This window comes from Trichomonas vaginalis, chromosome II (genome assembly GCF_026262505.1).
Source record: "Trichomonas vaginalis G3 chromosome II, whole genome shotgun sequence".
Lineage (NCBI taxonomy): Eukaryota > Parabasalia > Trichomonadida > Trichomonadidae > Trichomonas > Trichomonas vaginalis.
The window spans coordinates 4788807-4814985 of NC_067204.1; the positions used below are offsets into that span (position 1 = coordinate 4788807).

General features: G+C 34.1%; 11 protein-coding genes and 4 pseudogenes across 15 annotated transcripts, besides 1 other annotated feature; 10 read left to right on the forward strand and 5 right to left on the reverse strand.

The window, feature by feature from the left end:
* Window positions 1-18653: part of a mobile genetic element that runs on past the window's edge.
* Window positions 2-1609, forward strand: TVAGG3_0487630 (annotated as a pseudogene). Its single transcript has one exon. A coding segment is annotated over exon 1 (1608 nt).
* TVAGG3_0487640 lies at window positions 1986-2520 on the forward strand (annotated as a pseudogene). Its single transcript has one exon. A coding segment is annotated over exon 1 (535 nt).
* On the forward strand, window positions 2768-3565 carry TVAGG3_0487650 (uncharacterized protein; the record flags this gene model as incomplete). The annotated part of the gene is made up of 1 exon (XM_051236070.1): window positions 2768-3565. One exon carries the CDS (start codon window positions 2768-2770, stop codon window positions 3563-3565), a length of 798 nt encoding a protein of 265 aa, XP_051093894.1.
* Window positions 3594-4042, forward strand: TVAGG3_0487660 (uncharacterized protein; the record flags this gene model as incomplete). Its single annotated transcript, XM_051236071.1, has 1 exon — window positions 3594-4042. A coding segment is annotated over one exon (449 nt), but the record flags the coding sequence as incomplete, so codon positions are not given.
* TVAGG3_0487670 lies at window positions 4245-4828 on the forward strand (annotated as a pseudogene). The gene has a single exon. A coding segment is annotated over exon 1 (584 nt).
* Window positions 4864-5283, forward strand: TVAGG3_0487680 (protein of unknown function, DUF4108 family; the record flags this gene model as incomplete). The annotated part of the gene is made up of 1 exon (XM_051236072.1): window positions 4864-5283. The coding sequence occupies one exon, from the start codon at window positions 4864-4866 to the stop codon at window positions 5281-5283; it is 420 nt and encodes a 139-aa protein (XP_051093896.1).
* TVAGG3_0487690 (uncharacterized protein) lies at window positions 5300-5758 on the reverse strand (the record flags this gene model as incomplete). The annotated part of the gene is made up of 1 exon (XM_001312346.1): window positions 5300-5758. One exon carries the CDS (start codon window positions 5756-5758, stop codon window positions 5300-5302), a length of 459 nt encoding a protein of 152 aa, XP_001312347.1.
* On the forward strand, window positions 5795-6667 carry TVAGG3_0487700 (protein of unknown function, DUF4106 family; the record flags this gene model as incomplete). The annotated part of the gene is made up of 1 exon (XM_001312345.1): window positions 5795-6667. One exon carries the CDS (start codon window positions 5795-5797, stop codon window positions 6665-6667), a length of 873 nt encoding a protein of 290 aa, XP_001312346.1.
* On the reverse strand, window positions 6683-7597 carry TVAGG3_0487710 (KilA, N-terminal/APSES-type HTH, DNA-binding family; the record flags this gene model as incomplete). Its single annotated transcript, XM_001312344.1, has 1 exon — window positions 6683-7597. The coding sequence occupies one exon, from the start codon at window positions 7595-7597 to the stop codon at window positions 6683-6685; it is 915 nt and encodes a 304-aa protein (XP_001312345.1).
* On the reverse strand, window positions 7688-8299 carry TVAGG3_0487720 (organellar and viral DNA polymerase type B; the record flags this gene model as incomplete). Its single annotated transcript, XM_001312343.1, has 1 exon — window positions 7688-8299. The coding sequence occupies one exon, from the start codon at window positions 8297-8299 to the stop codon at window positions 7688-7690; it is 612 nt and encodes a 203-aa protein (XP_001312344.1).
* Window positions 11297-11879, reverse strand: TVAGG3_0487730 (annotated as a pseudogene). Its single transcript has one exon. A coding segment is annotated over exon 1 (583 nt).
* TVAGG3_0487740 (phage tail repeat-like family) lies at window positions 14830-16031 on the reverse strand (the record flags this gene model as incomplete). Its single annotated transcript, XM_001295176.2, has 1 exon — window positions 14830-16031. A coding segment is annotated over one exon (1202 nt), but the record flags the coding sequence as incomplete, so codon positions are not given.
* A 117-nt stretch (window positions 18654-18770) lies between the features above and the next one.
* TVAGG3_0487750 (calcium-dependent cysteine-type endopeptidase protein) lies at window positions 18771-22531 on the forward strand (the record flags this gene model as incomplete). The annotated part of the gene is made up of 1 exon (XM_001297560.2): window positions 18771-22531. A coding segment is annotated over one exon (3761 nt), but the record flags the coding sequence as incomplete, so codon positions are not given.
* Window positions 22532-22889: 358 nt separating this feature from the next.
* Window positions 22890-23336, forward strand: TVAGG3_0487760 (uncharacterized protein; the record flags this gene model as incomplete). The annotated part of the gene is made up of 1 exon (XM_001293639.1): window positions 22890-23336. The coding sequence occupies one exon, from the start codon at window positions 22890-22892 to the stop codon at window positions 23334-23336; it is 447 nt and encodes a 148-aa protein (XP_001293640.1).
* A 194-nt stretch (window positions 23337-23530) lies between these two features.
* Window positions 23531-24243, forward strand: TVAGG3_0487770 (uncharacterized protein; the record flags this gene model as incomplete). The annotated part of the gene is made up of 1 exon (XM_001293638.1): window positions 23704-24177. One exon carries the CDS (start codon window positions 23704-23706, stop codon window positions 24175-24177), a length of 474 nt encoding a protein of 157 aa, XP_001293639.1.
* Between the last annotated feature and the right edge of the window lie 1936 nt (window positions 24244-26179).

The following is a 26179-nucleotide window of genomic DNA, read 5'->3' on the forward strand; positions in this document are numbered from 1 at the left end:
AATGTACGCCGCTCAGAATATAACGCCAACAGTTTTGGATGCCATGAACGGAAATGTTTCCGAATGGTATAACGAATGCGACAATGCCATTAGAAGGTCAGAAATAGTTCCTGGAACTTACGAATATACAACTGCTGTTTCTTATGGAAACGTAGGTGAGTTTGGAGAAGGTTCTTCAACAACAGTAGATATTGCTTGCGACAGGTTTCATATTATTTCTATTGACAACTCATTCTTATACGTGGAACAAGACATTGAAATAAAACCTTCTGCCAAGTTGTCTGACAAGAAAGGTTGCAATGGAATTTTCTATGTCGGATACCAATATGCTCCAGAAGTTTTCATGGGATATAAGATATATTCTAACTCTGACTTAGTTCAAACGGTAACATGGGCAAACTATGAATGGTTCGCTTTGAGAAACTCAGTACAACCACAAGCTAGAGAACAAACAGACCAGTATGCAACTATTGAGAAAATAAGAAGACTTGACCCTAACGTTCCAGGAGTTTATGTTAACCTTTCTGGACAAACTGCAGCAGCAGTAACCAAAGTAAAACTGAAACTTAGAGTTCCTTTGTCATCTTTCCTCATCTTCAGGTTTTTAAGATACTTGCCAAACTGGGCAGGAAAAATTTCTATCGAACTTACTCCAAGCAAAAATAACTTAGTCATTGCACCAACACAAGACCCATTCACTCTTACAGACGTAAAGGGAGCAAATCAAACGTCATTCGCCGAATTTTGCAAAGACAAAGTTGACTTAGACTTTGGTTTCTCAAACTTCAACACTGAAGTAAACTATTATTTCAATGCTGCTGGAACTGCTTGGGACCCAGTTAAGTTCACATGCGAAAAGTTTGAATGCAAGAGAATAGAAGCAGACTTGCCGTTTATATGTTGGACCCAGATATTTCAAATGCTTTAGCTGCCAAATATATTGCAGTTCCACTTATGTTCCCTATACACCAAATATCTGTCAAAGACTTTGCAGGTGAAGTTGGAAACCAAAGTGCTGACCCAGGTGCAAGAACAGATATTGCTTTAACAACTGCAATGAAACATGCAGATACTATGTTTGTACTGTTCAGACGAACTATAAATGACTATTCTTGTTTCTACAACCCTGGTATTAAATTCATATAAACATAGATGGCAAATATTATCAAGAGAAGAATATTCTATACAGTTGAGGATATGAGGTCATACAACTTGACATTAGATGCTATGAACTTTAACAAACAACTTCACACACAACTATTAACCCTGAAATGCAAAGTTCTATTATGCCATATGTGAAAGTATGGACTCATACAGGAGGTCAAAAAACTCAATATACAAATGGAGACCGTTCAAACTTTTGGCTTGGCATTCCATTTGCTGACTCAGAAGACTTTATGGTGGTATTTCAACTGTTGGTACAGTTCAAATACAATATACTGGTGACAGAGACGGTCCAGATGAATTGAAAGCAAAGAAGTTTACAAAACCAATAGCACTTTTCACGGAAGATGCTCTTTTGAAGATTCGTTCGATGAAACCTGCTGGGGCTCCTCAGATTGGCATAACGACAGCTTCCATCGAGCAGATTTTGGCAGCAGGTCAGTAAGTTGTTCTTGAACTGACTTCTCTCCGTCAAATATTGACAGTACGCCAGTTTTGACATAATATTGTATTATAAACTTTCCTTTAGTAATATCGGTCAGTTTTGAAGTTATATTTTTGTCTGCTTCAAGAACTTTCACCATTTCAGTTATACCAACTTTCTTTGCTTTATGAAAATATTTAGGTTCAGCAAAGACTGCTATTCTATAACATTTTCCATTGTTTGTGTAAAGAACTATTCTGTCAATGTATTTGTATTGTTTGTGAGTATAAACTTTGTTCTGCTTCAATTCGAAGAGATACTCAAATACGTCCATCTTTTTATTCTAAGTAAAATGTCATTTCCGAAAAATAGAAGCGTAAGTGTTTCAAAAGGTTTAATGGCGGTGGCAGATGTGAAGTTAAATTCACCAACTCAAACAAACAGTCAAAGTGTTGTTGTCAATGTCAAAGAAAGAGATGTTGAAGTGGGGAAACCATACGAAGACGAAGATGGTATAACAATTGTTCCTGTAAAAGAACAACCAACATATCCTGAAGTTAGCAGAGACTTAAGTTCTGTTGCAGATATTCGAAACGACTACAAACAACTGAAAGACAAACTTAAAACTCAGGAGAAGATTTGTCAAGCTTTAGGTATAATGTTAAACTTGGTCGAACACAACCCTGTAAAAGTGAACTCATATGTCATTGCACCTCATGAAGTTTTGAAAGAACTATTGAAACTTTTGACAGAGGCAGACGATATAAACATCAAAGAAATAGAACCCGACATTGCTTGCTGTGGTGTTTCATATAATGTCATTGACAAGATATACGTTATGAAAGGAGGTGAAACGTTGAACTTAAAATAGTTTCCCAGACGTTATAAAAATATTTGACGACCACAACATTTCATTAAAATTTATTTGCTAAGTAAAAATGTCAAAACTTCTTGAAAGATGTTTGAAGAAAAATAATATAGACTTTATTTCATGTAAAGGACTTTACACACTTTTGAACGATATGAAAGACCCTGTTTTGTTTGTTCGTGTAGACAAAGGAAAGTTCTATGTCTTTACAAAATATTTGAACTTCTTAGACAGAGAACTTCAAGAAACGCCATGTGAAAGTTTAGATGAAGTTCTTCTCCACTTTCAGAAAAACTTTTAAATATATAAAAATGGCAGAAGACATAATGGTTTATACTATTACGACTAAAAACCCTGAGTCATATAATTCTATAACAACAAACTTACAAAGTCCTCAAGGACGATATTGTAAACTAACCTTAAACACAATGACGACTAAAGCCTGTTTTGCTCTTTTGACACCAGAAGATTTTATTGTTGTGAATGGTAAAAAATACTCCTTTGAAGATACTTACTCAGATATACCACCAACAGGTTTTGTTGACTTATTTAATACTTTAAGGACGGATGTAACATGTGCTGCAACTAGAGCAGGTTTCATTATGTTTGGATGTCCGACTGAGTTTACTATAAACGATATGAGCTATAATACAAAACTTATTTCTGGTTTTTACTACCAACAGTTTCCTATAACAGGAAAAGGTGTCATACAAGGAATGTCTATTCCATTGACATTAAGCACACCAATCTTATATATTGTTTCAAACTTAGGTTCAAAGTGTTATTCGAATGTCGACAGAAACTATTATGACCAAAAGATACTTATGCGTATAAACAATACTTTCTCTGCTGGTTTGCCTATTGTTCATTCGAATGCAGAATTTTCAACCTTAGTGAACTCAAACACTTTGGCAAGTATAACGTTGACATTAGTTGACGCAAACTTTGTTCCTGTAAAACTTTTATGTCCTATGTATTTGTCAATGACGGCAGAAAGTTTCGAATTGGAAGATGCAACTGGTGAAAGTATTGTATTACAAGAACAACTTCAACAACAAATAGCTCAAGAACAACAAATGCAACAAATGGAACAACAAAGTCAAGAATAAAAAATATTATTTTTTTATTTTTATAAAAATGTACAGAATAGATGTTTCAGATTTTTATGACTTCCAAGCATTCAGAAATATGTGTCCATTTCGAGACTATAACAAAGCAGTCGAGAATTTGAAACGTTTAGTCATTTATGTCGACTCTGCCCCAGAATGTTATGTCATGAAAGAATGGGATGTTGTCTTTAACAAACCAAGAGCAACAATAGTGTCTGAACAAGAATGTAGACAGAAACTTAAGAAAATAAAAGTTGTACAAGTTGGCATGAAGATGTTAGATGCTTGGGATATCTTATTGTCAAAACTTGAAGATTTTTCAGTTCGTGGTATAAAGTTCTATACACCTTCTCCAAACTTCTATTCTATCTTCACTGGATATAAATATGAACAAGTAGAATGGAAAGAAAATATTATAGAAGCTTGGTTAGACCATGTCAAAGAAATTATATGCAATGGAAACGAAAAGGTTTATGAGTATATCTTATGTTGGTTTGCAAACATCTTACAACATCCAAGTGCTAAGAATGAAACTGCTCTCATTATAATTGGAAAACAAGGAACAGGTAAGAACACATTCTTTACAGATATTTTGTGCAAACTGTTAGAAGGTTATTCGAATCCGAATATGACAAACTTAGAAAACATCTGCGGTAAATTTAACTCTTCAATTGAGAATATGAAACTTATAGTTTGCAATGAACTTCAAAGTATAGATACAACAAAAGTTTTGAACTCAGATGCTTTGAAGAGTCTTATAACAGACAAAGTTGGAGTTGTTGAAAGAAAGTATAAAGACCAAAGAGTTTGTGAAAATGTTGCAAACTTCATTATGGTTTCAAACAATGTTGTTCCGATGAAGTTAGAAAGTTCTACAGAAGATATGTAGTTGTCAGAACGTCAGATTCTCATATGCAAGATACAGAATATTTTGACGACTTAGCAGAAACTTTGACATCTGACTTTTACAACCACTTGTTCTCATATTTCATGACATTAGATATTTCTAAGTTCAATCCAAGACAAATTCCACATACCGAAGAGAGACAAACATTGTTAGAAGCAAACAAGAGTGTATATGAACTGTTCATAGATGAAACTGACTTTGTGTCATTAGATGAAAGGTCATTGTACGATTCGTATAAACAATATTGTCAAGAGTATGGTTATATGGCAGCTTCTAAACGAACATTCTTGGCAAATGTCAAAAGTCTTTTAGACGTACAGAATGGTGTATATACAAAGAAAAATTTTTCTGAGTAAATTTTAAAAAAATATTTTTTTATCCGATAGAAAAGATGACGAAATTCATCTCAGTAAATAAGTACATGACAGAAGTCAAAGATAAGTTAGCTCCATTCGCATATTTGAATGTTTACTTCTATAATTTTGAAAAGTCTACATTTGACAAAATTTGGAACATTGCACCAGTTAAGTTTGCTGTTGTTAGAAAAAGTGGTGCAACTTTTGAAGACTTATACATTGACGGTATGTTGACAGTCAAAGAAAATTTTGACAGAAAGTTCTCAAAACTCGAAGAAGGCAAAGCATACAAACTTGTTATACCTTATGAACCAAAGAAGACAGACGACTATGAATATTATGAGTCTAAGATAGTTGAAGTTCAAGGTAAATTGGGTAAAAAGATTTTAGAGTCTAAGCCGGTGTTTGCTCCTAAAGAGGAAGAGAACATTGACATTGACCCAGAAATGTTCTAAAAATAAAATTTTATTTTTACATGTCATATCTCCCCTTCTCTGGAACTGGTTCAGGTTCTTTCTTCTCTTCTACTTTTTTCTCTTTCTTTTCTTTCTTTTCTCTCTTCTTCTTTTCTGGTGGAGTTATGTCAAATTTCTCAGAACCATATTTATGTAAAAGTTCTTCGTCCTTTAATAGCTCATCTATTCTGTTTTCTATTTCATCTTCAAGAACAGCGCATGTGTCTTCTTTGCATTCTAAGAACTTTTGTTGGACTTCATCTTTCCAATCGGCGTCATCTCTGTCAACAAGCCTGTCATTGACAAATTTTAAGACTGCTCTGCTTAATGTTTTATGGTTCTTGTCATATTCCCAGAAACAGAACTTTAGAACAAATTCACCTTTCTTGTTTACACTATGTAAGATTTTATGGTCGACAGATGTTTTGCTGTCAAAAAGTTTGTCTCGAATATAGATAGCGAAATCGCTAGACATTTTCTAAAAGATAAAAATTTTAATTTTTCTAAAAATATGTTAGAAAAAAAGTTTGCTGACATTGACAAAAAATTTGAGAATGTTTTAAACAAGAACAAGAGGAAGTTAGAAAATGCTCAGATAAAACCTATACATGACAAGTTCTTATTTGCTCAGAATGGTATAACAGGTCTAATTGCACCACCTGGGTCGGGTAAGACTTTCACTTATCTTAAAATGGCTGCACAACAACAAGAACTAAATGAGAAGAACCCATTCTATGAGTTAGTTGTTATTTGTTCGACTTCTGGTCAATTTGACCAAACCGTCAATTCGTTCAAAGATATTATAAAGAAGTCTAAGTTAGTATGTATAAAGGATACTGAGTTGTTAGATTGGATAAAGAAGTACCAAAGAAGGGTTTTGAAGTACAATGCTATAAATGAGTATATAAATTCTAAGTTTAAAGACCCAAATGAGGAAATGCAGAGAATATTAGAGAAGAAACACTTCAGAAACAAACAGAAAGAGATAGAATACATTTCGAAGAAATTGCAATCTTACGATTGGAAGACTTACCCTCATAGATGTCTTCTTATCTTAGATGACTTTGCTTCTCATCCTTTGTTAAAGAACAGAGAACAAGACATGTGTCGAATTCTTAAGAAGCTCAGACACTTTAACATCTCAGTTGTCATTTGTGTACAGACAGCAAAGAGTTTAAGTAAGGATGTTAAAAGAATACTGACTGACATAATACTTTTCCCCGGATTGTCCGAAGACGATTTCATGGAACTTATGAAAGAGTCCATGGCAGGTAAATTTGACAGACATGAACTCTGGGAGAAGTATAAAGTCATACAAGACCCTCATACTTCTTTCAGAATTCATATCTACGCAAACAAAGTTCAAATTGTAAAAAGTCAATAAAAATAAATGGTTCATCTACCCTACTTGTTTGAAGTTGTCAAAATACTCTGTTATTTTTTCTTTCAGTAGCGGTAAGTCTTCTTTGAAGGTAAGTATTGTACAACCTTTCATATCATAGTGTGTTTGAGGTAAAGTATCTTGAACTATTTGTTTCACATCTTCATTCGGTGTCATTGAAATCGGTAAGTTTTCGCGATAGAACCAATTTCTGTCAGATTTGTAAATCTTAGCAAGGTCGTAAAAGCTTTTGTTGTTTCTTCTGACTAAATGCAACATAACCATATCTTTATCTTCTTCATTTTCCATCTCTTCAGTATAAATCATATACTTATAGTTCTTTTCCTTACCTTTTGGTACCGAACGTGGTATTCTTTTCTGAATGCTTTTGTCTTTTGCTTCAATGACTTCATCTTTTGCATGAAGTTTCTTTTCCATCTCTTCACGTTCTTGTCTATGAATTTCGTCAAGAAGTCTGTAAATATACCAAGCATAACGAGGTGAAGCCCACATTGCAACAGCATTTACAAGAAGTCTATGTACATAATATCCTCTTAAATTTATTGGCAAATTTTTACGATTTTCATGTGTTTTATGCAAGACCGGTTTTTTACCTCCTTGCTGTTCTTCACTGTTTTCATAGAGTTTTGGCAACTGGGGTTTTTTACCTCCTTGCTGTTCTTCACTGTTTTCAGAAAAAAGTATGTCTCGCTGTGCTTCGCTCAAAAGTTCTTGTGTGCTTTGGTTCCTAAACCAGTCTTTAGGAAGCTTAGTGTCTGGAGCAAAACATGCTGTCAAAATACTTTGCATTTGGTACATATCGTCTTTGACCGAACGAATGAGACGGAGTTGTTTGTTAAACTGTATGTATTCGTATTCTTCATTTATAGCTTCATGGACTATAACTGTTGTTGTGTTCTCTGTTGTTGACATATCTGTCTTTACATACAAAATAAAAAAATAAATAAAAATAAAACTAACTTTATTTTTTCTATCTTGTATAAAAGACCAAAAATAAACGCTTTACATGTATTTTTCAGCAATTTCGTCAAATAATTTTATAGCTTTATCTATCTCATCTACTTCGAAAGTTTCTTTACCTTTCATGGGAGCACCATACCTTTTCTCAAACTTTTCAAGTAGTTCTGTTTCTGCAGCTCTCATATCGTTAACAAACACAACCTTAACTCTATTGACTGTACTGTCATATCTTTTAGTTATATTATATGTTCTTCCTATCTTATATCTCTTTGTATTGAAGTCCTTCGGTTTCTGAACGATGTAAAGTAAGCCTTCACTGCAACGTTCCGTATCGAATGAACCATAAGTTATGAAGTTATATCCAACAACTGGATCTAACCATAACAAAACTATTGGTATAAGACTTTTGTCAATGAGATATGCTGTAGTTCCATGAAATCTTACCGATATCATAAGCTCAGGATTTCTTGTCAAAATTTTCTGAGCTGAAGCAATTTTAACCCAGTCGTGTGCTTGCTTTCCAGATGGTGTTAGAATGTCTGACAAAGAATATTTGTTGTATTTCTTTGAGTATCTTACGTTTAAATCACCGATTCTAACCACTTTGGTGTCATTGTCTATCTTTCTAACTGTTTCAAACTCAATGTTTGTCATATCTGTTCTTACATACAAAATAAAAAAATAAAAAAAAATAAAACTAACGTTATTTTTTCTATCTTAAGGAAATTCATGAAATTTGGTCATTTTTTCACGAAGTGTAAAAGTTCTCTTCGTCAAAAAAATACAGTTATATCATGATTTTTGGTCATTTTTTCACGATTTTCATGTGTTTTAGGCGACCAGGGTTTTTTACCTACTCGCAAATTCTTCACGATTTTCGTACGGAATCTCGTTCCTCGGTTTTCCGAGGGTAGCAAACATATGAGGAAATTCATGAATTTTGTGCTGAATTCAGCAAAAATATATTTTAGGGTAGAAGGTTAGATCTAACCTCATTTCTAACCTCTTTTCTACCCCAGTTATTTTATAAGCGTTTTACATGGTAAACGTTATTTTTTAAATTTTGTGAAAACTCAACGGTTTGACACATGCCCTAAAAATTATTTTACTCAGAATTTTGTGCTGAATTCAATAAAAATAATGTTTAGGGTAGAAGGTTAGATCTAACCTCTTTTCTAACCTGTTTTCTACCCTCATTATTTATAAGCGTTTTACATGGTAAACGTTATGAATTCGTGAGATTCTAAACAATTTCGTAGCTTCTATTTCTTCTTTTAGTACATCGAATGTTTTAACCAAGCCGAAAGTTTCTTTATACTTCTTCTTGACGTCAGATAAAAGGAAATCTTCTGCTGTTGGATAGTTTTTGTTCAGAAATTCTAACATGTCCATTTTATCTTCTGCTTCTTTCTTTAAGTCTGCATAGTCGTTTCGCATACGTTCTATCTCTTTGACAGAATAGTTATATTTCCTTATTGCTGCTTTACATTTAGAACATTGTGGGTTCATTTTTGCGTTATATTCTGAAACCTTACCTGCTAAAACAACTAAGGCGTCAATGGTTTTCTTTAACTCAAACATAGCGGGTCTTATCTGTTCATTCCATACCTTACCTCTTCTATCTTTATCTCTTATCTGCCATACACATTTTGCAGCTAACGAAACAAAGTTGTCGTAGGTCTTAAACTCCCCAGATTTATATATGTCAGAAACATTCTTATATACCATATCGCAGTCTTTGTCCATGACTTTGTGGTTGCAATGAAATCCAAGAAACTCATAGTTTACCTTACGTATGAACTTCTTTATTTCTACTGAGTCAGTTGCTTTGACTTCAATTTCATCGAATTCAGGAATAGTAAGCTTTTGTTGTTGTATTTCAGGAAGTTTAGGTAGATGGTCAATAATATCCTGCATTTCATAAAGATATTCTTCATTTTCTTCATCTTTCGCACTACAGTCTAAATCTCCTTGGAGAAGTTCTTGCTTTATCTTCTGGATTTCTGTTTCGAAAGTATATGAAGAAGGAATGAAGCTTTTCATTTCTACTAACATAGATGTTGGATTCATGACTAACGAGTTTGGTGCTGTTGTTGCTAACATGTTCTTACAATAAAAATAAAAAATATTTTTTTAAAAAAACTAACTTTATTTTTTATTTCGGGAAAATTCATGAAAATTCAACGGGTGAAAAAACAGGTGAGAAAACAGGTGAGATCTCACCTCTTCACCTAAATTATATTTTTATTGAATTCTGTATAAAATTCATGAGTTTTGTGTGTTTTCTACGATGGTAGAAAAAAGGGTGAAAAAACAGGTGAGAAAACAGGTGAGATCTAACCTCTTCACCTAAAAGTATTTTTTAGTGTAAAATTCATGAGTTTCGAGAGGTTAGAAAACAGGTGGAGCCAAAAGTGGCTCGACCTCAAAACAAGCATTTTGTGAAGAATATAGCAACCGCCGGAATTCCGGCGGTTGGTTTTTATACAAAATTCGAGAGTTTTTGTTCAGAAAAAATGTTAGAAAACGTGTTAGATCTCACCTCTTCACCTAAATTATATTTTTTGGTGTAAATTTCATGATTTTCGAGAGGTTAGAAAACAGGTGAGAAAACAGGTTAGAAAACAGGTGAGATCTCACCTCTTCACCTAAAAGTATTTTTTGGTGTAAAATTCATGATTTTCGAGAGTTTTTGTTCAGAAAACAGGTGAAAAAACAGGTGAAAAAACAGGTGAGATCTCACCTCTTCACCTAAAAGTATTTTTCAATACTTTTTCAGCACTTTTCCGTAGTTGTATATGAAAGACAATTCGAGATAAAAGTCATAGTACAATGGTATTATATGTTGCACACCGTTTGTTGTGAACCAAACTTGAAAGTCAGAGAAACTGTTACTAGGTGGTTCGTAGAATTTAGAAGCAAAGTCATAAAAGTCCTTACCAATACAAAGAAAACTGTTGTTGCTTGAACTGAAACTTGCATGACACATGACATTTTGAGGGTCAAACACGTTTCTATAAACTGTCAAATCTGCTGGTGGAAGTATAAATTTAAATGGACCATCTGGTGTAATGGTTCGTTCTGGTTTAGTAACCGAAGAAATTGTGCCCAAGAACGTTTGTCTACTCCCCAATATAAAAACTCTGTATCTCTTGGAGGGTTAACTTTCAATCTTTTGAAAATGAAACGGTTGAATTCATCTTGTCATATTCTAGTTTCAGATAGTATGTTCCATTTAGTAAAGAGTCGTATTTTTTTTGAAATTCCCAATAATATTTGTTCATTTGAGTTTGAAAGTCATTTAGAGTTTTCTCAAGACTTTCGTCTGAACGAATTGTAAAGATTTTCATTTCATCAAATTTGTCTATTAGACCATCAGAACCTTTATACTGCCCATGAAAATATACTGCGAACATAAACGCGTTAGTTCTATTTGAAAACAAAACTCTTCTAAATCCTATTGCCTTTGCATCTGAAGGACTTTGAAGCCAACGAATTGGATAGTCAAACCTGTAAGCTCGGGATAAAATTTCTTCATCTGAAATATTCCTACCCGCATTTGTAAAGATATAGTCTAACGGTTTTGTATCTGCTACTTTTGTTCTTTGTTTTTCAACCTGAAGCATTTAATATATGTAAAAATATATTGTTTTAAAATGGTATGCCATATAGCTTCTTGAATTTGTTAAGATATAGTCTAACGTGTTTTCCATCTGTATCTCTAGTGCTTACATAAGCATAGCCTTCCTTAGTAAAATATACTTGTAATTTCCTATAGTTTACGCCGGTATAAAAGTAGAAAGAGTCTTGTTCTTCGCTATAGTAGTAAAACTCAAACGTATGCTCGCCATAGTCTGTAATTTCAATTGTTTCATCTTCTAGTTCGTCGACAAATTCGAATACAATATCTCCAAATTTGCCTTTGTTCTTATTGTTTTCAGAACAAGTGACCCAACGTAAGTTTTCAAGTCTATTGTCGTTTCTTATACGTTTATATGTCTACAAAAGGTAAATTGTTAGGATTCAGTATAAAATGAGTTGCAATGACAACATGTTTAAGATAGTGTTTTCCACCCATCTTCATAATAGCATATCCGTCATTTCGCTCCCATTCGCTTAAAACTCTTTTTGTCTTTTTGTTTCTGACTTCAAATGACTCACAACAGTGAATTTCATATTTCTCATCTAACAAACAAGTTTCCCAACGGTCTTCTCCAACAAACTCAGCGTACATTTCAAATAAAATAAAAAAAAATATTTTTTTGAAAAACGTTTTTACTTCATGCAATATCAGACTTATTTATGAACGGGAAGTATCCAGCATGTTGTCTGACTGCTTGAGGGTTAGGTTGGTACCATTCGAACTTGACACTTGCAATTCCTTCAATTGCATTCAAAATGTCTGAGTCGGAGTCAACCATTTGTTCTCTCTTTGTAGTCTGGAAAGCGTCAAGAAGTTTTGCGGCTGTTTGTTCATTGCCATGTGCATAGTAAATATGACCGTCCAAATCTGTCACGGTTAGTCTGAGGTTATATCCTTTTCTTATTTCCGTCTTGTATGGCAGCAGAGTACTCCATGAAGCTCCTTTGTTCTTTCCTTCGTCAAAGTTACTGTAAAGGTTCGACCAGATGTAATTTGACTTCTAACTTCACGATACTTTTCATATGCATATCTTGTTCTTTCCATGGGAGCAGACCATCCTCCACTACCGTATATATTTTTAAAGGTGCAATTGTTCGTCATGTTTCCCAGTAGAATCTGGCAAAGCCGTCGTGTCCTTCAACTTGAGGTTCACTAACATCGAAGGATGTTCATATAAGACGTTCTTCTTCTAACCTCTCTAGTCTGTTGGATAATTGGCGCACCTGTTTCCAAGTCCATCTCGTAGCGAAGACCAGACAATTTGCTCATAGACTTTTATGGGTCTTCCCTTTCTAATATTAAAATTCTTCGAAACTCTCCAACCATATCCTTGTAACCTCTGCTTTTATTCTAGCAGACATTTTCTATCCATTCTATATGGGGGCATTTTTATAAAAATAAAAAAATGTTTTTTTCTTTACTTTACATAACCGCCTGCTACCAGAAGTCTTTGACGCCAACCCATACCAGCTAATGAAGGTTGACTTGGTTTAGTAGTTTGGAAACTAAACTTTGGTTTTGGTTTATCTTCAGTTTTTGGCTCACCTTCTTCTATCGGTTTTTCGTCACTTTTCGGTTCACCTGACCTTACCTCACTTGCAGGTATGGTTGTGTCGTCAACATCTTCATAAATATCATATGCCATTTGTTTTTGTTTTCCTTTCAACTTTTTGTGTTTGTTGTAAAGTTTAGAAATATTTCGACTTAGTCGAATGAGATGTTCTATATATGAACTGTTGGTCAGTGAAGTAAACTTTTCCATCTGTTGTCTCGAAAGCTCCTTCAGACTTCAATATTTATTTGTGAGAGTCTGTTTCTTTTTTGAGATACTAGCCGTTCCATTTCTATGAAAATGACTTATAGTTAGGGTTTGTATTTTCCAGACCTGGCACTTCTATTATTTGAATTTTTCTCTTCATCTGTAAGTTCTTTGACGGGTTTTGACAATGGTTTGAACTTTTTGTTTGTGGTGTCAAATCTACGTTTCAATTCTTCGGTCATTTCATCTCAGTAAAAAATTTTAGTTTGGTTTGTTTTCAACTGGTTGTTGTTGTTTTTTAAGTCGGTCTAAAACTTCCTGAGGTATAGAAGAAACTTGAAAACACGTGGTGGTGTAACTGCTGGAAGTCGACAAATCCATCTGAACCCATTTGTCTCAATGCTGTATTGTTCATCATTCTCAGTAAAAAATTTACATTCCCCACGTTTGAGGCGGTTGAGGTTGTGTTATTGTTTACCCACATGTTGAGGTATAATCCTCTGTTAAAGAATCTTTCCCTTGGTCCATATAGTGTCCTGCTTGGTTATAGTAGTCATTTGCTTTGTTATAATAGTTTCCTGCTTGTCTTCCTACATTGTCCATCCATCCTTGAACTTTTCCTCTTGTTTCAGGATTTGAAATAAGATTTGTTGCATCTCGTGCTACCTCCCAACCTTTCTGTACAGTTTGTATAATAGGTTGTGCTTTCTCTTAAGTATACCTAATGTACTCAAAATCTTCCTTCCAATTCCAAATGCACCTCTGGCTATTGTTCCCACTGGCGGTAAAAATCTAGATGCATACTGCTAATGCGCCAAATAAACCCATTTTTAGTATAGGGTAAAAATGACGAATCCAAACAAGGACCCTATGTTTCTAAGCAACAAAGAAAGCACTCATGGTAAAAATCTTTAGTTCAACACCAAATGCTTGGTTTATGGATATCTTGGAAAACATTCCGAGGGTATAGAGAAGATGGACCACCATACTGGCTAATATTTGTCGGTCAAAAACAAGAATACTGTGAAGCCATACCATTATGGTCCAAATATTTTAGATGTGAAAATCTGCTTTGACAATATTCGTTGACAAATACCATCCAACAAAACTGACATCTGACTATAAATCAAGATGATATTAAAAACTATCTGCGTTCAAAAAATGTAAACCAAATTTTCATTGTCGACCAAACACTTCTGCTCTTGGTGCATTGACGGTTGTATAAAATGTTAAGAGACTTAAACCAAACCACAAGGTGGTGAAGCAAATGAAATGTCATATGACGACAAGTATAGACACTTCTCCATGGCAAAGATGAGACAAGTTTTAAATATTTACAATAACCGTAAACAAAAAGGTTTGGAAACCACTCCCCGAAGAAATGAAAAACAACCCTGACTTAGAGAAAGACTATATATTTAATAATTTAGTCAAAAGAGACAAACAAGAAGAATGCCGGGCTTCAAACTTCAGAAAGGTGACAAAGTAAAAAATAGAAATACCTAAACGCGACCCATATGAAAATACTACTATGATCACGTAATCATCAACAAGGAAACACGACGAAGGTACTCACATTCGTGTTCGTAAAAATAGAAAAAGTATACAAGAGAATATTATGAAGTTTTAGGCAAACATGGCAAAATGTACACACTGCAAGCAGAAGATAAAACTACTATTGTCAGATCGTCTGTCAAAGTTCAAGGTGGTATACTTTCAAGACAGTTCCAAACAAATATAAGACAACTCCTGACGAATATGCTAAAGAAGTTGAAAATGACGATAAGCAATTCTATCCATGCGTAAACTGTCATGTAAGGTGGCATGTAGTCTTTACTTTGTCCCGTTGTTTGCGTATACCCTGTAATGCGATGTGTATGGCTTCCATCTCCCTGAGTGTCATCCCAGTAACAATTTATAGCAAACTTAACCTCGTCTTTAACATCATATCCTTTACCTTTTGTCATTCCTGTCCAATCCCAATATCTATGCTTATGCCAACCTGCTTCAGCTGTAGTTAAATTTATGTAGTGACTGTGCGCAGGTAAATTTTCACCTGAAATCGTTTTACTTCCACCTGTTTCCTTTGAAGAGTTTGCACAATACAAAAACCTGTCGACTATTTGAGTCCAAGTTCCAAAACCAAGTACTACTTCTGGTCTGGTAGAGTTCATTGACGTATAAATAGAACCTATAGGATATAATGTTTGAAGTATTTCTGTCTTTAATGTTTGAAGCTCTGTTTTGTCAGCTTTCTTATATAACATTGTTGGTAGTTCATTTACGTCAGAGATGTTATGTGTATGATATTTTTGTGGGTATGTTCCTTCTGTCCATGCGAAAATATATTCTTTTGTTGCATCTACATATCCAGCTATCCATTTCGAGTCTGCTTTTGTATTCCTTAACTCTGTAACACCTTTCTCAAGCTCTTTCAACTGTTGTCCATCTTCCATTAAACCTCTGGTATGACTTGAAACCGTTTGTGCCAACATATCTACAGTTTCTTTGTCGGCTTTGCCATCTAACTTTTCTTGTAAGTTTGTAATATTTGCAATGGTATGTGTATGTCCAACGTCACTTTTCCTGTTTAAGGTTTCTTGTAAGTTTGTAATATTTGCAATGGTATGTATATGAGTCTTTTTAGAATATTCGTTTTCAGCTCTTGTCACTTCACTTGACATTTTATTGTCAACATACTCTTTGTCAGCTTTGTTGTCAATATCTGCTTTCAAAAGAAGTTCTTTTATAGGCTTCTCGTTTAAGGTTCCTTTTGTTGGATTTATACAGACAGTATTGTTCTTCTTGTCTTGAAACAGAAACTCATCTGTCATTGGGTTTAATGTCAGTTTTAAGTTTCCTTCTTTCAATGACTCAGATATCTTAGAATAGTTTGAAAAGTTTGTTGTGTTCTTATTTAGAGCTTGCATAATGAGTTGTCGGTTGTGTTGTATTTCTCTCATGGAAGCAATATCTTTCGACATTTTTATTCTAGATAAAATATGCTTTCAATAGAAAAAGAAAATTCAAGAGTTGCTACAACTAAACCATTAGATGAACTTTTTACTAATGTGCAAAAGTTTGAGACAGAGACCGTAAAGCATGAAGGCTATCGTTTGACTACCCATTAAGATGTTAAGAGACCCATCCGTCACAAAAGCTATTGGCTTTCGTAGAATGAAGTTCATTTCAGAAGCCATACATGGTTTCCCATTTACGGTCGGTTTGAGTTCGATACTATAAAAAAGAAAAACGTACGTATGAGAAATTTGAACAGGGAAAACTTTTACAAGTTAGTTTGCTTGTAAACTTAGAAACAACGCTTCAAGCTTTTCAAGAAAAAATAACGATATCTATCTCGAATATGCAAACCAGTATAACATTGACGAAGGAGAGTACCATCTCGATATTATATATGACAGGAAAAATGCAACTGTTAAAATCAATAGAATAGAAGACCTTGGAGAAAACGTTTTAATTTCTTACAAAATATAACAACTTGGCATGGTATAGATTTTTGAGGATGTTAAATCAGCCTGCAGAATATCCAGTAACACCGAACTTTTATGAAGTCGAAAACCCTAATGGAAACATATGAAAATATTTTCGACAAGATGCTATTATTGTTCATGCTTCATTTTCTGGCGCCCAAAACTCTTTCTTATGCTTGGCAAATGACTTTTACGAAAAACTACAAAGTTATACGAACCACCAAGTGGAAGTATTTCAGACTTTCAAGTATGGTTTACTACAGATGGAAGAAAAAGAATAATTCCATTATACATGCGTTTTACTTAGAACTTAGTTTCATATACAACTACTATCGAACGGTAAAAATATAATTTTTTAATACGGTTGAGGTGTTGGATTTGGTTGCCAACTAGACTGTGGTGCAGGTTCAGGCTGTTTTATAACAGAGCTTGCTCTTCTGGTTCAGGGTCTTTAGGTATAATACCAACAAACTGACCTACTCTTTTACCAATATTTTTGACTCCGTTCCAAATTCCTCTTCCGACAGATTTTATTCCATTCCATATACCTCTTCCAACATTTCGAAAGAATTTTCCTATTCTTCAAAAGAAACCCATTTTACTATATGTAAAAATCTAATGTCCGCCTAGTCTCTACGTTTCCTGTTGAGTTCCATAGCATTCTTTAACTGGAGCTCATACATTCTGTTTCTCCTCTGGTAGAAAACAATTCTGGGTCAACTCCTGTGTTCGCGTCATCTGCATAAAGTTGTTTATATCCCACTTCAGGGTTTGTATAAAACTCTTTCCATCTCATATTTGCATACCATGGTGGCAACCTGACGCAGGGTCATTTGACATGGCAGTTTTGCATTTGTACATCTGTTGGCATTGACCATAGTTTGCCATTGCAGTTTGTATTCTAACTTCATTTGGAATATTCTCTGGTTTGGTTGTCCAGGTTGCTGTGCATTCGCTAAGTTCTGTGCGTCCATTAATATTAGATAAAAATATCTCTTACGAGTACATATGCTGAACATTTGCAGGTATTGGTTCATCTTCATATTCTCTGTACTTTTCTGCACGTCAAATAAATAAATGACACAATGGAAAAAACCTAAAACAATAGTCCTATTTAAAACCACATTTACTTACTAATAAAATTTCTTTTTGTGACACTTTCTCCAGTTTATAGGACCTCTCTCATATTCATCTTGTCATATTAAACTCATAGTCATGTATGTCCTCTAACCATCTCATAACGGTTTCCAAACCACTTTTATCGGATGTAAAGTAAAGCATGGACAGTTATGTATAACGTCTAAAGTTTCTAAAGAGTCTCTCAAAGTCCAGTCTACTTGGTATTGAAATCCCATGTGTTATAGAACGGCGGTCCACTATAAAGAAAACATTTTCCTTGTCTTATATTTTTTCATCAACTCTGTCCAATGACATCTCACAAATCTTATACCCTCAATATATTTTTCTATGTTCTCTTTGAAAACATTTGTTAGTTAAGATATAAACTTTTGACATAAGTGTTTCAATGTCATGAATCCTTATAGCACCACTATATAATAGTCTAGCAGATATACTATCCAGTCTATATATTCTGCTTTTTTCAAAACCTCTCTCACAATTATTTTCTTATCTAATGGTATACGTTCCATCTTACCTATAGGTATCTTTCTTTTAACTCTTTCAATATATTGTTTGTGTCTGGAATATGTTTGAGACGGTTCATATAGTTGTCGAAGTCATGGCATATAATCTTTGAGTCTGGGAATATTATATGGCACAAATGGGATATATAGAAACTTCCACCGAACAAATCTACAAATGTTGACCATTCGGTAGTTTCTTAAGTTCTCTCAATATAATATCTTTACATCTACTCTTATTTCCAAAGAACGGTAACGGTGGTTTTGTAAAATCATTTATATATAATAATAAAAATGTTTTTACCCGAAAAGTGACAGAAAAGTGACAAAACATGAAAACATATATAATTTGTGAAAAGCTCCTGGAAGCCCTCCGAATAAAAACTTCATTTATACTAAACATCTTCAGGGCTAGAAGGCACGAAGTGCCTGGAAGCCCCACTACTTTTTTTTTTTTTTTTTTTTTTTTAATTTTATAAGATCTCACAATTTTATCTTAACGAGAATTAAAAATTTGTTAATTAGATAGTAGTTAATAATAGATGTTGACGACTCTGAAAATTTTCGCATAAATTTTTTTTACTAGATAATAATGAGTGATATATGGGCTGGTGATATCAGTACGAGTTTCATGTTGAAAGTAGGACTCGGTGTTGGTATCCCATTTCTGGTTTTACTCATTATTTGGGCAGTTATAAATAGCAAAATCGTCCGTTGGAGACCATTTACTGATTTAAAGACAGTATTCTCATTACTTATCGCTCACAACTATTCAGCATTTATTGGTTCTATATTTGCTGTTTCCTGGGTGATTTATTATTTCATTCCATTCGTATTATCAATAATATTCGGAATTATCATGTTCATCAAGTTTTCACCATCGATATTCGGATTGATTTTCATATTGGTAATACCTCCATTCATTGCAATATTCGCGATCATCAAATCATATTCCAAAAACGGCTATAAAATTACATGGGAAATGATTTTCGGGTTGATATTCTTCTATATTGCATTAGTTATAACACCTTTTGTTTACTTATTTAAGCTCCCAACTTTATCATGGGTCGGAGCAGGATATTTATTCTCTTGGCCGCCAATATTAGTGTTCTGCTTCTTAATAGTATGCAGACGCCGCCACATTAAAGATGTAAAATCGATGCATCCAGCAGAAGTCGGATCATTTGAAGACGAAAACGATACAGCCTTTGGCAGTGACGATAAATTCAAGTGGTACGATATAATTATTTACTTAATCATCAGCATTGCCTGCGCTTTAATTTTTACATTCATTTTCTGGAAGAAAGAAGAAAAAGCAGCATCATATGCAACGGCAATTATGTTCTTTGGCCTCGATATTCTCATTTTGGTCGTATATACATCAACAAAAAACAACATTTTGTCGATATCTTTGGCAATTCTTGCTTTAGTACTTAAATCAGTTGCTGTCACCTTCACAAAGAACTACTGGTTCATCGGACATGGCATAATCTTCTTCTTTTTGATAATTGTCACTTTTGCCAAATTAATATTTGATAATTGGAGTTTTTCGAAGTACGATTCCTATCAGATACGTTGTGAACAGATCATTGATAACTTAATCCTCATGAACCATGGCCAAAGATCAATCACAATTAAAGATTTGATTTTTGAGTACGTTGCCGTCGTAATTTTGATAATTGCTGCTATTGTTGATGGAGTATTGACAAGGAATTCCAACTTCCCGACGGTTTTGAATGGATTAAGTCAACAAAATTTGACATTAATTTTAGAAATCATCGCTGTTTGCATTGGTTTTGGTGCTGGAGGGTTATTAATCGTATACCAACGCGAAGGACATGTAGGAAAGTCAGCTTATTCTCTTCTTGCCGTTTCAATTATTCTTGCTATTGCATTATCAGCTGGAGTGCCTTGTTTTTATGACGCAATAACATTACGTGCAACATTCTCACCATTATTCGTGTCTATTCTCTCTGCTTCTGTCATTTTAATTGTCTCTTTGATGAATTTAAGATTATCTTTAATTAATTCTTGTTCATCTACCTGCCAATCACAGGCATATGATATGGAAATCACAATGCTTGTCGCTTCTATCTTTTGGTTTGTTTCTACACCATTAATAATTATTTTACCATTTGTCATCAAAGGATGTGGATATTGGACAATGATATTGGCAGCTCTGTTGACAGGTATCATTTTCTACACGTATTTCTTCGTTGTTACGGTTAAATCAGACTTAATAAGTGGAGCCATTCTCCATCTCATTACTTCCATTGTATTATTCATTCTATTCGCTGTAGGTATCGGTTTCGTATCGAAATGGTACTACGGATTAGTTGCTGGCTTAATAATTTTATTTATTATCTGTTCTCTTTATGGAATTGCTTATCACATAAGCGAACAATGGATAAATCCATTTATTCCATTCCTTTACATACTCATTCCTTCAGCAATCATCGCAATTGCAAGTTTAATTTATTTGATCCTCAAAGATGAGGTTGTTTTACCATGCGTTATATTATTTGCAGCCATTGCTGTATTCTTCGGAGCATTAACATATTGTTTCAAGCGAAAAGCTGATAAAATCAGCGTTGGAGCAATAATTTCTTTAATTGTCATGACTATTTTACTTTTAGCTGATATTATATATCTCGGTGTTAAGCTAGACAAAGGTTTCTTGGCATTAACAGTAATTTGTCTCATTCTATTCGTTGTTTCCTTTGTTTTGACAATTATATTATTATTACAAGGAGCAACATTGACATATTCTTCTGTTTTCTATCCTGTTAGAGCATACTATGAAAACGAGTTGCATCCAACACCTTTAATTAACTTTGTTTTCGCATTTGATGAAGTTTTGCCACTTTTATGGGGAGTTTTCGCAAATGTTTTGTTCAATCATCCAGAATATGGATTTGCAGCTGCTTCCGTATCATTGGCCTTGATTCCATGCATTAATTTGCTTTTAATCGCAATATCAGATGGCAAAACCAATTTTACGGTCAAATATTCACCGAACAGACTCCTTGAGGACACATTAAACACTGTACGTGGTATTGGCTCATTTAATGGCGCAGATGCAATAGATTTCGTTCTTGAAGAAATGTCTTCGCTAAAAGATTACACAGACATGAAGAACAAGGAGATCATGTACAAACAAGCCGAATACGATCAAGTGTGGATGTTCAAATCAAGGATTTCACAAGTTTCTGAAGTAGAATTTACTTATATCAGAAACTTCCTTTACCAGAAGTACGCAAGGATCAGTGATTTGAGTTACTTACTTCAGGACCAAAACTGGAGCGTAGACGAAAGAAAAGAGATCTTCCAAATTTATGATGAAGTCAAAAAGCAAGACGCCGCGGAAGAAGCCGCGCGTTTGTACTACGAACAGCTTGCCAATCAAGCGAGACTCAGAATTCAAAACAGAAACCAACTTGAAAACGATGATCAAAATTCTCTTGCAAACATTCTCGGCGGAGAGTTATTACAAGCAGAGAATAATCTTAAGGACCTCAAATCCCAAATCCGAAACAAAGAGGCCGAACGCTACAAGCGCCAGAAAGAATTAGAAATTGCCAAGCAGAAGTTGATCAACCAGAGAATAGAAGAGGACAGGAGAAGGCGCCAGGAAGAGGAAGAACTCAAGAAGACCAAAGACGCCCAAGAAAGAGAGCAGAGAAGACAAAGAGCACAAGAAAGAAAACGTCAAGAAGCAGAAAGAAGAAGGAGAGAAGACGAAGAAATGCAGAGGAAACAAGAAGAAGAAGACAGAAAGAGAAGAGAGGAAGAAGAAGCACTTAGAAAGCTCAAAGAGGAACAGGATAAACTTAAACAAATCAATAGATCAGCTTACACAAAAGCTGTTGCTAGTTTAGAAGCAAGAAACCAGAAATTCGAAGACCCCGCTTGGTATCCGAAGAAAACAAGACCAGAAAATACAAAGATCTGCTCACTTTTGAGTGAAGCAACATGGAACAGATTGGAACAAAACAATCCTAGTATCATTGACCCTATAAACGGAGCAGCCTTCAAACAAGGAAACCTTGGTGATTGCTACTTAGTTGCTGCTTTGTCTGCTTTGGCAGAAGATCCGAAAATTATTGAAAAAATTTTCGAAAAACCAATTGTAAACAAAGCAAACATTTCATGTGTAAACATCAATAGAATGGGTAAAGTAGACAAAGTCATTGTTGATTCTGTTGTTCCATGCAGACAACACTCAGGAAATCCTATTTTCGTTCATTTCGACAAACAAGAAAACGCTTATTGGCCGGCAATTATAGAAAAAGCTTTCGCTAAATATTTCGGAAGCTATTCAGCAATTGCTGGTGGATGTTCACACATCGCAATGTACTATTTAACAGGCTACTTCCCGTACATGATTGAGTTGAACACGAATGAAGGAAGAGAAGCTTTCCAAAACGGTTCTTTGTGGAAACAATTAATGGGATACAGAATGGACCACAACTTCATTTGTGCTGGTTCCAATCCAGGAAGTGATACACAGAAAGACAGTGACGGAATTGTATTAGGCCACGCGTACACAATCATGGGATTGAGGACATACAAGAACGAGTTGTTGCTCAAGGTCAGAAACACATGGGGAGACACAGAATGGACAGGACCATGGGGAAATAATGATCCAAGATGGAACGAACAAACAAGAAATATCCTTGGTTTGTCAACGAATAACGATGGTATCTTTATGATGGCTTTGCAGGACTTCGTGAAACACTTCGATAGATTCTATCTCTGCTTGAGAACAGATAACAGATACCACTATACAATGAGAACTTCTTTCAAGGCTGGTTCTAAATACAAAGTTAATGATGGATCTGAATACTTGACACAGTGGAAATTGACGTTTTCAAAGCCAACGAATATGTATATTCTTTACGAGAAGAACGCTGTTGAAGGATTGCATCAACTCGTAATGAAGAAGTCTAAAGAGAAAGTGTCACATTTGTACCAAGGCGATAAATGTTTCCACGACGCTCCATTTAGAAACATGGAAGTTTCTAGCTGGATTTACAATGTCACGGATATCGATGAACCTTGGTGGGTTGTTCCTTACGTCGTCGATGGACCTGTCGACTGCGATGTTTGTATTCAAATATGGACAGATAACGAAATAGGATATGAAGAAGTTTTGTAAAAAAAAATTATTATTATTTATGATAAATTATGAGTTTTTTTTTTAAATCACTTTCTGACATAATATAATTCAATACTTCAATAGACGGTATAATATTAAAATTCCAAGGAATATTTCACATGTAATTTCTGACAGCCAGACCCCTTTCAAATATGGTAATTTTTTTAATGGAAAAATTTGGGTATTGTAATTGTTTCCAATATAACTAATCTTGCTAATCTTTTTTTCCCCTCGATATGGATATCTTTGATTTCTAAATTATACAATTTTCCCCACAATTTGTATCAATAAAAATTTTCTGTCAGTAAACTTTGACAACTTGATTGATCGAAAAGTGACAAATAAATTAGTTGGAAAAATTAATTAAATGTCAGCTGAATCTCTTGATGGCTATATATACAAAGCAATATTTAAGCACGCCAGACTATCCACAGAGTTAAAAGAGCTAAAAGAAGCAAATATGAAAGTAAAAGAACAAATAAATGCATTCATCGTGCTAATTAATAAAGAATTTCAAACTTTCATAGATAATATAGCTAAACTACAATCATATACGGATAAAATGATTGAAAAAAGTAATAGAATGGAGGAGGAAAAGAATGCTGAAGTAAATAATCTTAAAGTCGCCCTTGACAGGATCCAAATGTATCTTAAACAAAAGTTAAAAGATAATAATCCCGAAAGATCAACCGAAATTGCAAAAATACAAGAAATATTTGAAAATATCGACAAAAATGCTGTTCAACAAATCATACAAGCATTTAACGACAATGCATTTTTGTATGTTAGCAGTAAATCCGATACCAAAGTAGAAGAGTTGCCTTATGTCATTAATTCTTAAAAATTATATTCTTCAATTTTGTTTTTGTATACTTTATTATCAGAAATAAACTATTCTAGTGTTCTTATGACTACTTGATATTTTTAATGAACTAAAAGTGTTATGTGCTCTTTTGTTGGTCAAATTTCCGGAATCAGAAAGTGATTGCGAAACAATGTGTCATTCTGGGAGACATTCCCACTGTATATCTTGTAACCAACAAGAGTGCATAACACGCTCTTGTCGGTCAAGGTTCTGTAATTAGAATGCGATTGCGGCAGATTGTGCCATTCTGAGAGACTTGCAGTGGCAATGTCTCCATAAATAACACGTACCGACCAACAAGAGTGAATATTAAAAAAAAGCAAATTTAATTTTTTTTTATTAAGATTGAATATTCTCTGTTTGTTTCAGAGCCATTTCCACGACATCCAACACTCCTTGGTCAACAATTTCCTTAATTTTCCTTGAAGGCAAAAAAAAAAAGCAAATTTAATTTTTTTTATTAAGATTGAATATTCTCTGTTTGTTTCAGAGCCATTTCCACGACATCCAACACTCCTTGGTCAACAATTTCCTTAATTTTCCTTGAAGGCAAAAAAAAAGCAAATTTAATTTTTTTTATTAAGATTGAATATTCTCTGTTTGTTTCAGAGCCATTTCCACGACATCCAACACTCCTTGATCGACAATTTCCTTAATTTTCCTTGAAGGCAAAAAAAAAGCAAATTTAATTTTTTTTATTAAGATTGAATATTCTCTGTTTGTTTCAGAGCCATTTCCACGACATCCAACACTCCTTGATCGACAATTTCCTTAATGAGGATGTTTTATTGTCGTCTGGAAAAAGTGACAAAATTATTATTGTCGTCTAAAAAGGTGACAAATTATTATTGTCGTCTGGAAAAGTGACAAAATTATCATTGTCGTCTAAAAAATAGATTTTTCAAGCATGTTTCGGTACCTAAATAAAGGAAGAACATCAATTCCATCTATGTATATAGTATGCAAACACGCATGATATATGGAGTAGCTCTTTATCTGGCTAAAAATCCTATTATTTGAAAATTCGCATTGTCGTCTAAAACCGCCAGACGACAATAATAATACCCCTTCCTTAATTTTCCTTGAAGGCAAAAAAAAAAGCAAATTTAATTTTTTTTATTAAGATTGAATATTCTCTGTTTGTTTCAGAGCCATTTCCACGACATCCAACACTCCTTGGTCAACAATTTCCTTAATTTTCCTTGAAGGCAAAAAAAAAAAGCAAATTTAATTTTTTTTATTAAGATTGAATATTCTCTGTTTGTTTCAGAGCCATTTCCACGACATCCAACACTCCTTGATCGACAATTTCCTTAATTTTCCTTGAAGGCAAAAAAAAAGCAAATTTAATTTTTTTTATTAAGATTGAATATTCTCTGTTTGTTTCAGAGCCATTTCCACGACATCCAACACTCCTTGATCGACAATTTCCTTAATGAGGATGTTTTATTGTCGTCTGGAAAAAGTGACAAAATTATTATTGTCGTCTAAAAAGGTGACAAATTATTATTGTCGTCTGGAAAAGTGACAAAATTATCATTGTCGTCTAAAAAATAGATTTTTCAAGCATGTTTCGGTACCTAAATAAAGGAAGAACATCAATTCCATCTATGTATATAGTATGCAAACACGCATGATATATGGAGTAGCTCTTTATCTGGCTAAAATCCTATTATTTGAAAATTCGCATTGTCGTCTAAAACCGCCAGACGACAATAATAATACCCCTTCCTTAATTTTCCTTGAAGGCAAAAAAAAGCAAATTTAATTTTTTTTATTAAGATTGAATATTCTCTGTTTGTTTCAGAGCCATTTCCACGACATCCAACACTCCTTGGTCAACAATTTCCTTAATTTTCCTTGAAGGCAAAAAAAAAAAAGCAAATTTAATTTTTTTTATTAAGATTGAATATTCTCTGTTTGTTTCAGAGCCATTTCCACGACATCCAACACTCCTTGGTCAACAATTTCCTTAATT